This window comes from Dermochelys coriacea, chromosome 10, assembly GCF_009764565.3.
Source record: "Dermochelys coriacea isolate rDerCor1 chromosome 10, rDerCor1.pri.v4, whole genome shotgun sequence".
NCBI lineage: Eukaryota > Metazoa > Chordata > Testudines > Dermochelyidae > Dermochelys > Dermochelys coriacea.
Genome location: NC_050077.1, coordinates 46,186,040 through 46,200,354, shown reverse-complemented (window position 1 = coordinate 46,200,354; position 14,315 = coordinate 46,186,040). Strand labels below are relative to the sequence as shown.

General features: G+C 52.5%; 1 protein-coding gene across 2 annotated transcripts in view; it reads left to right on the top strand.

Annotated features, from left to right (window-relative positions):
• NMB (neuromedin B) overlaps nt 1-11,957 on the top strand; it is a 31,507-nt gene extending 19,550 nt beyond the window's left edge. For both annotated transcript variants that reach the window (XM_043494255.1, XM_038417844.2), the window contains 2 exons: nt 3,076-3,287; nt 11,648-11,957. In XM_043494255.1, the coding sequence (XP_043350190.1) occupies nt 3,076-3,287; nt 11,648-11,695 (260 nt within the window). In that variant the 3' untranslated portion in view covers nt 11,696-11,957. The remainder of the gene's footprint in view (nt 1-3,075; nt 3,288-11,647) is intronic.
• Nucleotides 11,958-14,315: the final 2,358 nt, after the last annotated feature.

The following is a 14,315-nucleotide window of genomic DNA, read 5'->3' as shown; positions in this document are numbered from 1 at the left end:
GGCTCTGTGCAGCCTGCAGAAGCCCTCCCCAAATGAGAACTGTCGCGCTTTTCCCTACTCGTGCTCCATGCCCAGGTTTTCAAGCCCCCTGGGAGATGTCTCAGCAGCTTTGTCTCCCTGTTAAAGACCAGGCCCTGATCCCTCCGGTGGTTCAGGGAAGCCCAGCAAACAACCATATGTCGTGTAATCAGAATCTGCTGCCAGAAGCCCCCATGGCATTAACCACTGACACAGCATGCACTGGCTATTCAAGCTCCCATTTGTGGGGCCGTTCAGAATGAAGAGGGCCCCAGTGCTGAGCATTAATGATCTGCCCGTACCCCTGTGCTGTTTGTGCCCTGAAGTATGAGGGGTTTATGAAATGCTTGTTATCCACTAGGGTGATGAATCTGCTAGGCAGGAACTGCCCTTCCTATCAAGTTATGACCAACCCCCAGGGCGGACATGTGGGTCTGATATGGGCAGAACCTGTGGGGAAGCAGCAGAGTGGACGGTGCCAATGAGACACTCCACTGACTTATCCCGGCCTGGAAATCTGCAAACTCCTCCTCCCTTCCAGCAGAAGCTGGGCTGGAGAGGCACCGGGCTGAGAGGCACTAGCCCTCTGGTGATCAGATTCCAAGGCCAGAAGGGACCGTTCTGATTATTTTGCCTGACCTCCTGCACAGCACAGGCCAGAGACCTGCCCTACAATAATCCCTAGAGCAGATCTCGGAAAACCACCCAGTCTTGAATCAAAAGGCTGGGCAGCTTAAGAGCTGGGTCCGAAGGGCTGAGAGCCAGGCTGGGAAGCAGCCTGTCACTGGCGGGGGGGGCTAGTGGTAGCCATGGTGGTGGATCCCAGGGGCAGCTTGCAAGTGGGGGTCCATGTGGATGAGTCTGAATGAGACTACAAGTGCTGGCCAGGGAGTCTGTAGGCCAGTGCATGGCTGCCTCTGGGAGAGGCCTGGAGCAGATACCCTGGCACAAAATCTGACCTTCATATCCCTGTACTGAGCTGCCCCAGGGCTGGGCTGAGATTTGTTGTGGGTTGTGTTTATCATCTGTAGTTTGCAACTTACAGCCATTGTGCCAGGGTCATTGCAGGATTTATTTCTGGCAGCCCAAGTTCAGCCCCCTTTGTCACTCGTCTGACTCTGAGGGTACATCTCCACTGCAAGTGCTACTGCAGCTATGCCACTGGAGTGCTGCCACTTCCTACAGCGACCGTTAATTCATCCCCTCAGAACCTGGGTGAAGGGAAGAATTCTTCTGTTGGCCACGTTGCAGAGGGCGTGACATTTTTCACAGCCCTGAGCAAGGCCAACCGAAATTTTAGGTGTAGACCAGGTCTGTGAGTGTTTATGGGAACTCATTGAGGGCTAGATCCTGAAGGGTCTGCTGCTTGGAGAGCCTGACTCCAAGCATATGCTACAGAACACCTGGGGACTGGTGACCCATTGCTCTCCTAGTCACACTGTGCACTGGGTCCGGTTACAGTTCAGGGTGAACCTGACTGGGAAAATGGGCTATGATTTTGCAAGTGCACTGTCCATGCAACTTATAGCCCTTAAATTTCTAACTACTGATTGTGCATGCAAATCAGGTAGTTAGCACTGATGGCTATAAAACAGGGTGGGCAAATTGTGGCCCATGGGCTGCATCCAGCCCACCAGTCATTTTAATCAGGCCCTCAAGTTCCCGTTGGGGACTGGGGTCTGGCCTCGCTCTAGCCAGGGAGCAGGGTTGGGGGGGCTACTCTGCACAGCTCCTGGAAGCAACAGCATGCCCTCCCCCCCACTCCATCTTCTACACACTGGGGCAACCTGGGGCTCTGTTGCATGTGCTGCCAGGAACCGTGACCAATGGGAGCTGCAGGGGTGGCACGCAGCAGAGCCATCTGGCTACGCCTCCGCATAGGAGCTGGAGTGGGGACATGTCGCTGCTTCTGGGAGATGCTTGAGGTAAGCGCTGCCCAGAGTCTGCACCCCTGAGCCACCCCCTGTGCCCCAACCCCCTGCCCCAGCCCCAATCCCCCTCCTGCTCTCCAACCCCCTTGATCCCAGCCCAGAGCACGCTCCTAGAGCCCGCAACCCCAGGTGGAGCCCGCACCCCCCCCGCACACCCTCCCCTGCTACCCCAGCCTGTAGCCCCCTCCTGCACCCTGAACTCATTTCTGGCTCCATGCCAGAGCCTGCACCCCCAGCCAGAGCCCTCAACCCCCCACACCCCTACACCCAATTTTGTGAGCATTCATGGCCCGCAATACAATTTCTATACACAGATGTAGCCCTTGGGCCACAAAGTTTGCTCATCCTTGCTATAAAAGGTGCCCAGCATTATCTGCAGAGCTGAGAGTGTGAAACTGGTGTCAGTGCTGAAGACTTCTACAAATGCCTATGCTACATCCCAGCTGATTTATCAGCCCCCTAATGCTGCTGTCTTTTTGTTAGAGCCTGCATGAAATGTTGTCTTGGCTGCTTTTCTCTGAACAGTTAAGCTAGCTCGTAGGTTGTTAGTTGGGCGGTTATTAAAGGTGAGCTGCCAAGATGTTTTTAGGGCTCTGGGAATCACCACCCTGGCTCAGATAGGGGGCCCTCTAGCCTGGTCTCCAGCCTTTGATGGGGCCAGCAACAGTTGGTTCCATGGAAGGCATAAGAACCACACAGCAGGCAGTGATGGATCTCTGGCCCCTAGGAAAAGCTCCCTTCAAACCCCTGATAGTTATTGGTCTTGAAAGCAAAACTTGTGGTTATTTCTGCTACTTACTCTGATAACTCTGGATAGTCAAGTCAACCAGAGTTTCTAGGATTTCAAGAGGAACAAAGCATGTGGTCATTGTCATGTTCTTTTGCTAGCTCCCCCTCAGTTCTGCCTCCTTCAGCTAGAGGTTGGTTTGTGGTACAGTATCTTGCTTCTGAAAAATTCCTTTGCCACAGCAGCCACTACTACATTGCCGATTTCAAAGGCTGCTTGGCATTAGGGAGCTATGTAACTTTTGCATCCAGTCCCTCTGCCAGAGCTTGAAATCTTCCCCACCCCCGCAACCATCTTACCCATTCCCTGTTGTAATACACATGCCCAATGTCATTTCAGGTCACTTCATGGGGAAGAAGAGCATTGGGGCCTCCCCGCTTCTGGAGTCTCCGGGAGATGCTGCAGCAAACTCCATCCCAATGGCTTTCAGCCCAACTCTCCGAGCTGTCTTGAAGGACATGAAAGAGCTGCTTACCAGAGAGCTCCTGAAAATCCTCTTGCAAGAGAGACTAATAGATGAGAACCACGGAAGATCTGATCTTCACAACCAGGTGACTGCTGAGCAATGTGGTGGAGAGAGAGACCTCTGAGTGAGAGGCTGCAGGAGAGTACAGCCAGGAGCAGCACAGGGGCAAATCATCCTCTCCCCCTGGGGCAGCCAGAGGAGGGGCCACGGAGCCCCCCCAAGGCTGGGCTGGAACAGTTTCCCTCACATCTGGGCTAAGGAGCCCACATAGGAGGCTAACCCCAGAGATCCAGAGGGAAGGAAACTCCTGTTTCCCAAGGGAGGCTATGCCTCTATTGACCCTGCCATCTCCATTGGAGCCAAGCTGCCTTGGGCAGAGACCCCCTGCAGCTTGGGAGGGCTCAGTTAGAGTAAAAGCTGAAGCAGTGTTAACTCTGGCTTGGCAATGCTAATACCAGAAGCTGAGCTCCTGCTCCAATCCCTCGTGACTCTGCCACCAAACCCCTGTGGGGCACTGACCCTGCGGAGCGCCAGTGGAAGAACTCAGCCCAGCACAGAGCGTGGCTAGGATAAACACTGGAGCTGTAGCTTCTTCGCTCTCCACAGCCCGTGGGCAGATGCCCAGGATCTCTGTCCCCGCTGCTCATGGAGAAGCTCTTAGAAGGGAAAAGGCTGTAGTCACTTAGCCCTTGCCACTGCAGGGCTGATCCTTTCAGTATCCTCTGGAGTGATAGCACAGAGGCATCCCCCACACACACACGAGTGGCAAGGTCCCTCCAACATCTCTGGTGCTGGGAATCCTGCATGCAGGCTGGGTAAAGTAAGTAAATTGGGGGGGGGGGGGGATTCAGCAAGGAGCGACAAAATCAGGGCAGTAGGAAGGCATGATAACAGATGGCTCAGAATCAGCTGCCTGCTCCATTGCATTGTGCTGCTCCAGTGACATAAAATACCCGTACACCCAGCTTAGCTGGTTGGTGAGCATCAGCAGAGCACAGCAGGGAATGCAGCCTATGTTACGGAGGCACTGGTCACACCTGACAGCTGGCGAAGCTGAGTTACGCACTTCAAGCAGGGATTCATGCACTCAGTCACATACAAAGGACAAAGCAAGTTGTCCCCCCCGGCCAGAACTCATTCTTTGGACACCATGAATGCCCTGCAGTGACGCCGAATGAATGAAAACATCTGAATTTGGTTTTAAACACCAGTTTGATCTAATCTGGGCCCACAGCCGCTGATGCATCTCAATCGTGATGGCACAGCTACTGCCTGGCGTCACTCCGGGGCAGAGCTTCCATGGTTTGCTGCCCTACCTATGCATCTCCCATGGCAGCCTCTTGGAAATCTGGGAAGTTTGTCCTGAATGCCGGCTGTCCGGGGGCTGTAATGCTGGCCTGGTTTTTAACCTTAACTTCTTGGGGTGGTTGGTGGCTGGCAGTGAGAGTTCACGCAGAGGCTGGCTGTTCCATTAGCAGTGACTGACATGCCAGGCGGGCAGAGCTGTAGGAGAGAGATCTGGTCTCTCTGCGGGCTCCATACAGTTCCACACCGAATGGCCTGTGTTTGTGGCAACTGTCTGGCCAGCCCCAGGGGACAGAATGTACTGTGAATGGCTGGGACAGAGTGAGAGGAGCTACTGAGACCCAGCCTGGGAGGGGGAAGTTGGTTCCAGGCTCGGAACAGGTATCCTGGTAGTTCCTTGATGGCTAGTGCCCAGTGCTCCCCCCACAGCTCCTCAGCAGCTGGCACACATGCTCCAGCCCCTCTCCTGGGCCGGGTGTCTCTGCTGGGACCTGCAATGACTGGAAGGTGGGATGGGGCTAAGCTGGCTGATGGCAAGTCACATGAGTGGCTCTCCCGGCTAGCTGGGGGCGTGTCCTGAGTCTCCCCCTTTGCGTGCCAGCCCCAGCCACTTTGGCCACTATAGCCAGCCAAGTGAAGGAAGATGGGGAGAAGTGAGCTGGTTCCAGCTACTCCCCTGTGACTGGGCCGATGCCAAGCACTGCAGCCACTGCTCTAGCCACTCCTCCAGGTCCTCTTGCCTCCAGGAGATATTTTGGGACAGAAAACATTGGGGGTGGAAACATGCGTCAGCCCCCCTCAGTATTTCCAGTGTGGGAGCACTAGCCCCCTAGTTCTGCTGCCCCTGCCCAGCTCCCAGTCCTGAGCTGTCACCTGCAATAGGTCCTTTCTGAAACCTGCCTTTCCTTCTCTGGGTCCATCACTGCACTACAGTGGGTGAAAATAACCCAAACAATTATTTAAAAGGGACAAAAAATCTGGTAGGCCAAAGTAAGACTAGTCAGGCCAGCAAATGATTTACTGGACTCAGGAATGCAGTGCAGGCACACAGCCTGGCCAATTAAAAACAGGAAAAAGACTTACCCAGTTTTATTCTCTCAGAATTAGGTTACATTCTCATGGCAGGAAGCAAAGGGAATCCTATGGTCATTCTAAGGCAAATTATCTGCACTGAAGCTCTGCGTTGTGTGGCACAACCAAATGCATTCAGAGACTAATTAACCCCATTTAAGTAGCATCTTACTCCTGCTTGTTGCTTTTGATGAGGAGCTCAAAGACTGAACAAAGTCCTGTCTCTTTACTGAAGAGGGATGCAAACTACCAGCTGCTAATTACTGATTTGTGCTGGTAGGTCTGCTGGGTTGCTCTGAGTCCGTCCCTCTGAGAAATAGTCTCACCTGAACCAATTGCTAGCCACTCTTCACAATGTGCTGGATCCTGCTAATGGTCAAACTGCCTGATTGGCCCTGGCCCAAATACATGGCAATGCAGAGAGGCTCAAGCCCTCCTTTAATGCCCTTGTGCATGCTGCCCTGGCCATCGGGAGTCAGTACAAAGGGGCTTCACCATCGCCTACCCTTTGGATGCTGTATGCCCCAGGGGACAAAACTAGGGTGCAATCCTTGTACTTCCAAGAGCACAGGGACTGCAGCTGTAACTGGCCCTTCCATAGGGGCACAAGGGTTGGGGTTTCTTGTGCCTGCAAACTTCTTGCCTTCACTGGGAGAAAAGAGATGTTTTTAGCATGCATCCAGTAATGTGTTAAAACCTTAGTGTAAATGGGACACTTATTTTAACTCATGAGCCAGGTGGGGTCAACCACGGGGAGGGGCTCAACATAGGGTTTACCATGACAAGCTAATGCGTGTTAAAAGTACCCCTTTTCTCCTAAGATAGGCCTGCCCTAAATCAACCACCTGCTCTTCCTCCCACGCTCATTTCCTTTTGTGTAACAGACTAACTCCCTTTCACAGCACTTACCCCTTCAGCCTCACCCCCGCCCATCTGTAGAGCTGCCTGTGGTAGGGGGTTGTCTCCAGTGGGCCCCTTGCCTTGGAGCTAGAACATGGCTGCGTTTCCTGGGGTACAGCAGAGTTCCCTCAGGGCTCCTGGAGAGGTGAGGCTGTTCTCTTGGGAAGAGGCCAGGGCTGGCTGGGGAAGATGGAGACGTGGCCAGTGTAGAATCGTGGGTACTGCTTGCAGCTGTGGATCAGTGCTAGGAACTCTTTGAACCTGGGTGACCTGCTCGCACTGACACACATTCTGCTGGAGCTGTCGAGCACAGGAACGGTCTCTGGCCTTGTCGGGACTAGAGAATTGAACCAGTGGCAAATGAGCTGGTGGAGAGCCTTGGTGTCAGCACACACCAGCTATTGTGTGCACAGGCCACTGGGCACCTATCCCATGCAGCCCAGCACAGCTCCTGGGAGCAGTGCCTTCTAGGATACTTTGGAATTTGCCTATGGGAATTGTGGGTGAAAAGGCCCAGCTCCCATAATCTGGGGGATTCCCCTGTGTAGCTCCCATGTAGCCCTTTGGCACAAGTAACTTTTCCTAGACCTTTTCTGAACTTGGAGGCCGGCATGAATGCTTGAAGAAGAGGTTTCTGCTAGAGACTTCCAAGGGCAGGCTGAGGTATCTGTGGTGAGAGAGTGGGGGATGTGCCAGCTGAGAGCCAGAGCCCAAAGTAAGCAGCTCCCAGATTTCATCCTGCAGTGGTTCTGTGCCCAGCACTGTCCAGGTGGATGGCTGCATGCTGCAGGGCCCAGAACTTGAGCATGGACTGATGAGACCAAGTTCTGGAGATGGGGGAGCAGCGGCAGCAAAACTTCAGGGTAAGGGAGGAGGCTTTCTTTATGCCCTGTGATTGCCACGTGGAGCACGAGACTGGGGGCTGCTATCGCTGGGGGAAAGAGAGTGGGGGACTGCAACCAGGCAGTGGAGGCTGTGGCTGGAGGGCGTGGGGAAGATCTGACCATGGCAGGAGAGGATCAGCAGGCAGGGGAGAGTCATGTGGAGCTCTGTTAAGATCTGGTGCAGTAACAGGTGGGGAACCGGGGTGGGACTTGATGAGGGGTGTGAGGTGATCGTGGCCATGGGGAAGGAAGATGATCCCAGCAGCTGCACTTGGTCTGAATGGATAAAACGGGTCCAGATGCAAACTCAGCAGGTGCATGTAGGAGACTGCCAGCAGGAGGGAGCTGGCTGAGCCACGCTGACTGCTCCGCTCCATGACTATCGCAGCAATGATCCAATCTGCCTGCTGCAAGTCTGAGCATGTGCTCCAGTGAGGTGAACAAACTGCCAATGCTCAGTGGAGAGTCAGGGCTGCTCGCCCTGCTTACAGGGGGGAATATTTAGCATGGAGTAGGGCTGTGCGTCTGATCAAGGGCAGGCTCTCACCGCCTCACCCTCTTGGTTCAGACCAATGGGTTCCAATAGGTGCAGCTGGCACAGTGTGAACAGCTGGGGCGAGTAGCCCATCAATTCCCAGTTCCTGTAACTGTTGAGCTCCTGCTCCGCTCAGTATGTCAGGGCTGGCTCTGGATTTACAGGCTTTCTGGAGGGCGTTCTCTGCAGCCTATTTTGGCCTTCCCAGTTCTTTTGCCTTTGTTTGCACAGGCACTTATTCAGTGCACAATTCCTCCCAAGGGTCAGTGAGCTCTTTAACTCTTGCCTAGTCTCTGTTTAGCTCCCTGGGGTGGAGGTGCCAGCCCTGTATGCTTCCTCATGGCATGGCACAGCACTGCATTAGATCTGCCTCAGTGCTCCTAAGGGTTATGACTGGGGCTCAGCCTCTGGCCCAGGCCCTGCGAGCGTTCAACCCCTTCTGGGGGGGAGGAGGGCCGTGGCAGAGTCCCCAAGTCAAAAAGCAAGAGACTCTTTGGCTCCACTGGGCGCAGCTTTCAGCCTCTTCCTTTCAGGTGAACCCCAGCTACCAGGGCTGCCTTAACCTCCACCCCATGGTGCCTGGTAACCAGTCACATGCACACTGCTGCCAAGCCTACCCTCAGTCAGCTCCTGGCCTTGCCCAGGCTTCTTGCACAACCTGGGAATGGCCTGTGCCCTCTCCTTCCCTGGCCCCCCTCTGGCTGAGCTGGTTCTCCCCTTCCTACTGCCCTCCCCAAGCCTGCCAGCGCTGGCAAGTGACATGAGGCAGGGCTCATGGAGCTCATGTGAGGGGTTCACGCGCCTCTAATATCTACCCCTTTCGGCACTTTGCCTCTTGCTGGCAAATAGTTACCGCATCATCCCGGCACTTCCCTTGGATGTGGCCAACTGTCCCTGCTGCCCCCTGTTGTTGCAATGTGATACCGAGGGATTCTACTTAAACTTCCCAGCTGGCTTCCCCTCCCCCCAGTCTCAATGCCTCCCTTTGCATGCGCCCCCCCCCGTTCCTCCTCTGAATGGGGGATGGGAGTTTGTTCTGTAGGTGGTTGTAGGGAGCATCCCATTTCTCATTGCCTCTCCCCCCATGCAATGGGAACCAAGGGCTTGTCCACACACTGTTACTAGAGCAGCAGAGGGTATGCAGACCGAGGCCTGGCACATTACATAAAGCTTGCCACACCGTGACTGGCCATGGACAGCCCACCTCAGGCACTAAAAGTTCCCTCAACAGGAGCACAATTCGTTGCCTGTTGATTGGTCTTTTGTACTTCACACAGCTACTGTCATGTGCAGGAACCACCTGGGCCCAGTGGGATCCAAATAATGGTGTTACTCACTGTGTGTAATGTGCCAGGCCTAGGTCTGTGCACCCACTGCTGCTCTGGCAGGGTGCTGGTGGCCTTTGAACCGTACACCACAGTGAGGACCACTGGCGGGCTCACACCCTATGTAAAGGGATACTCCCCAATTCCTATGCATTGCAGGGATTCTTTGGCTGACAGCACCAAGAGGAGCCTCTGCAGGGCCATGCATATGGCATCCTTGGTGGAAGTGCCTAGGCTCTGGAACTCTGCCATGGGAGATAAGGAGCGGCCTGAGTCTTGTCGCCTTTAAGGATGAAACTGACTCTCCTCCCCCCCAAGTATCAGCCTGATGACATTTCTCCTGGAGACAGGATAATCACACTCACTGTAGGGGTGTAAGTGACCAAGGGCAGGAGAATGTCAGTAGTGAACATAATCTTGTCCGTATAACTATGGAAATGCCATACACAAAACTTTGTGTAACAGGGCATAAGGGTGCGTGAGTGTGGTGGCCCTGTATGCACCCTGAAATGCAAAGACCTCACAGGCAATGTCGTTCTGCCTCCAACTAGTAAGGGAGCCGCGGCACACAGCAAAATGAGTCTCCATGCTATAATGCCCGTGTTGGGACTTCCTTGCCAATGTCACACAAATGGCACCCACTCGAGGGAAGGCTTCGAACTGCTTATACACAGTGGTAATGATGCATAGATAAATGGTAGGGGCATGGAAAAACTTGCATACTACAAGAGAGGGGAAGGATTGGGACTGTTTACTTGAGAGGGGACAAGGAAGAGGGGCTAACAGCAAATGACTGGTAGGGAGATCACACACTGCTATCCACCCTGCCTCATTATAGAAGAACCAGGGCTCATTCAGTGAAATTGAAAGGCAGCAAACTTAAAACTAATTAATCCTTTTTTCACACAGTCCACAAGATGCCACTGAGGCCAAGAGAGTAGCAGGATTCACAAAAGGCCTGAGCATTTCTGTGGATAATGAAAATATCCTGAATTACAACAGTAAGGATTGAACATAAAAAAACAAGGGCCTGGTTCTGTGCTGCATTCCAATCCCTTCATATTGCTTTGGTGGCATAAAGAGCCTGTGAGGCAACCATATCTGACCAGCCTCAGCATGGGGGGAGCTCTCAGCTGAAGCAAATCTGCTGTATCCAGCTCCTACAACTGCTCCCTGCCTGTATAGGGGGTGTGTCAGGAGGAGGGGAGTGCTGGCACACTCCAGTATGCTGTAGCTGGCAGACAGCCCCTTGGACCCACGGCCAGGTGACGTAAGTTAGAGCAGCTCCTAGGCTGCTCCAGTCTGTCAGGACTGGTGCAGATGTACGATGAACTGTAACCAGCTTCCTGTTGGCCTTTTTTTCTCTCCTATGCTGGGTGGATCTCAGTGCAGGAGAGATCCTGGGCCCAACCATCTTGGCAGGGATCCACTTGCTTCAGGGCTTGAGGTACCTCCAACTCCAGGGGACTCAAGGGAAGCAGTCTCTGGGGCAGATCGTCCCACATTTGCTTACCCCATGGGCTGGCACCTTCCTAAGAAGGTGCTGGTCCATCAGGATGCTGGGCTAGCAGGGTCCCATGACCGATCTGAGCTGGCAGTTCCTGTGTTCCCATAAAGCTGTGTTGAAATAATGGGCTTGTATCCGACGGGCATGTTAGACTGTCCTTGCAGGTGAAGTATTCTGAGCAATGGTAATAGAGACACTGCAAAGGTCTGGGTAGGTCCTGGCTATTCATGACCAGCAGGGAGGCATTGCTGGCTCGGTGGTGGAGAGCCAGGGATGCAGGCAGGCAGCAAGCTTTGCAAAATGCTGTAAGTACATCTGTACCATTGTAAAAACTCCCTCTGGGTTTGTTTTCACTGTGTCCCCAGTCCCCGTGTGATGTGATTGGCCTCCCTGTCAGTTACTGGGCAATCTGTGCCTGGCCAATCCTAGCTCTAGGTTTTTCCTATGCCAGCTGTCCCTGAAATCTGACCCAGGTGTCTGCCATCACGTCATGGCAGGATATTCTATCAGTGTGAAAGTCACTCCTAACGTGGGAGCCCAAGTCACAGTGACATCTGGGTGGGCTGGGGAGCTGGAATCCATCCCCCAGCCTGGATCTGCAGAGCAGCCCCCCCTGCATCTCTAGCCTATGGGTGGCAATGCTGGCCACAGTCACACTGCCCTATTTGTGAGTTGGGGCCAATGGATCTGTGAAAACTCTTCTTTCCTGGCACATCCCAACCAGCCCCTCACCGCTCTTTTGCTGCCTGGGATTGGGATATGCTGGCACAGGAACCCTCCATGGGGCGCAGGGGCATCTGTACAGCTGCCCCTGTAGAGGGTTTAAGGGACTGCCGGGGACTCATGCTGCCCATAGCCCTGGGTGAGTTATACCTGGCAGCTGTAGCGTGGGGACCCATACTGTTGCTCTCATTTCAGGAGACGGGATTGGTAATGAAGGCGCTGGAGAAATACCTTTCAAACTGAAGAAGGGACGAAGGTGCCATGTACATAGACTACCGAGTCCAGCATCAGGAAGGCCTGGCTGGTTTGTAGTAAACACCGGGAAATGTTTGAATTATGGTTCTGTGGAGCTACATCACCCTTATGATTTAGTATTACTGTAATATTGTGAATATTGACCATCTGTATGAAGAAAGCACCAAAGCCCTGACTGTATATTTTCCTTGTGTTTTCTGCATTACTGCTGAGGACAAAGAGCCCTTGTGAATAAAACCAACTCTTTGCACAGCATGTGCGAGCCCTTTCTTTGCAGTCAACACAGGCCAGCGTTTAAGGAGGAGGGTGATTTGTTTCTTGGGAGCCTGAGTCTGCTATGCACAGTGCGACTGAAGGGCAGGGCGGCATGCAGAAGGGGGGCGGGGGTTGCAGCTGAATGTGTGAGGGCTGAGAGAGTCTTACTGAATGTTGCAGGGAGGCTGCCGCAGAGGGTGGGAGTGAGGGGCTCAGTGAATGTGGCTGAGGGGATGGAGCAGGCACGGGTGTGTTTGCTGCAGGCTGTGGTGAAGGCTGTGCCCCAGAGGAGCGAAGAGCTGTGAGGATATATGGGGATGGGGTTCCCCAGGAGTTGTGTGTTTGGGGCTGAGGCATGTGGCATGTATCCCACCTCCCTGGCACAGCCACCCCAGGCATCCCCCTCCCAGAAATCATTCCTCAGGGAGCCCATGATCCCTTCTCTGAGCAACCCACCCCCAAGAATCCCGCTCCTAAGATATCCCACCCCCAGGCCCCTGATCCCTGGGCCCTTAAGACACTGATATCTTCCCTTACTCAGGCCTGCTACCAGCCTGCTTATTTGTCCCCTTCAGCTGAGTGTTGAGAGCCACTATGGCTGGCACAGAACAGCAGTCATGAGTGAAAGAAGAAAACACCCCTCTGGGGCAGCATTCAGAAAAAGAAAGAAAGCAAAGGAAGCTTTTCTATCTAAGCAGGAAGGAGCTCTCTTGACATAGACACAAATGTTCACGGTGAGCCTTCCGGCCCCTGTGAGGATGTGAGTAGTGAGGAGATGCCTGATCTTCCAGTTAGTCAGAGTGCAGGCGACCTGGCAGCTACTGCAGCATCCATATCTCCATCTCAAATGGATGTAACCATGCACATTCCTGAAGAAAAGTGTAGATCAGAGAAGAGTGCGGTGGAGGTGCAAGAAACAGCAGCTGCTGAGTTTAGTTCCTTAAGTCTAGATGATCCGGGACTGTGGACTTGAGCAGTAGCCTGAGGGACTTCCTTGTACTGCATGGGCCACAGCAAGAGAAAAACTTCATGTTCCCCAAAATAGAAGTTTCCATCCAACACATTACTGATGTGAAATCCCCAATGGTGACAAAGTGGAGAGGCCATGGCTTATGTACTCAAAACCCCAGAATGCTGCATACTGTTTTTGTTGCAAACTCTTCCAGTCTAATGTTCCAGCCACATTGGGTTCTACAGGAACAAAGGACTGGAAGAATCTGGCTAGAAATCTGGCATGCTATGAGAAGGCAGCAAATCACCAGAGAGCATTCCATAGGTGGAAAGAGCTTGAGATGAAACTAAAGTTAAAGGCCATAATAGATGATCAGCATCAAGAGAAGATTGCATCAGAGTCTCTTTACTGGCAAAATGTTCTGAAAACGCTCGTTGCCGTTGTGAGAATGCTTGCTACCCAAAACCCAGCACTGAGTGGCACTTTAGATCAGCTGTATGTGCCAAACAATGGAAACATCCTTAAAATTGTGGAGCTGATGGCTGAGTTTGTATTCCAGGAGCATCTAAGAAGAGTCACCACCCAAGAAATGTACACATACCACTACCTTGGAAAAACAATTCAAAATGAGATCATACAGTTACTGGCAACAAAAGTCAAACAGAAGATTGTGGCAGATCTGAAGTCAGCAAGATATTACTCTGTTATTCTGGACTGCACCCCTGACATCAGCCATACAGAACAAATGACTTTAATAGTGCATTTTGTAACAACAACAGAACCTAGTAAAAATGTCCCTGCAATGGTGACTGTCCGAGAGCATTTTCTAGAATTTATTGACATTGATGATAATACAGGAGCTGGTATGACAATTGTGCTGCTTAAAAAGCTGGAAGATACGGGAATTGCGACAGCTGACATGAGAAGTCCGGGCTATGATAATGGTGCCAACATGAGAGAAAAGAACAGAGGAGTGCAGACACAGATCTGAGAGTTAAACTCTCAAGCTTTTTTTGTCCCATGCAGTTCTCATTCATTGAACTTGGTGGTCAGTGATGCAGCATCAGCTTCTAGTGAGGCTGCTGAATTTTTTAATGTAATTCAAAGTATCTGTAAAAAGAAAAGGAGTACTTGCGGCACCTTAGAGACTAACAAATTTATTAGAGCATAAGCTTTCGTGAGCTACAGCTCACTTCATCAGATGCATCCGATGAAGTGAGTTGTAGCTCACGAAAGCTTATGCTCTAATAAATTTGTTAGTCTCTAAGGTGCCACAAGTACTCCTTTTCTTTTTGCGAATACAGACTAACACGGCTTCTACTATGAAAAGTATCTGTGTATTTTTCTCTGCATCAACTCATCAATGGCAGATTTTGAAGCAACATCTGGGAACATCCTCTC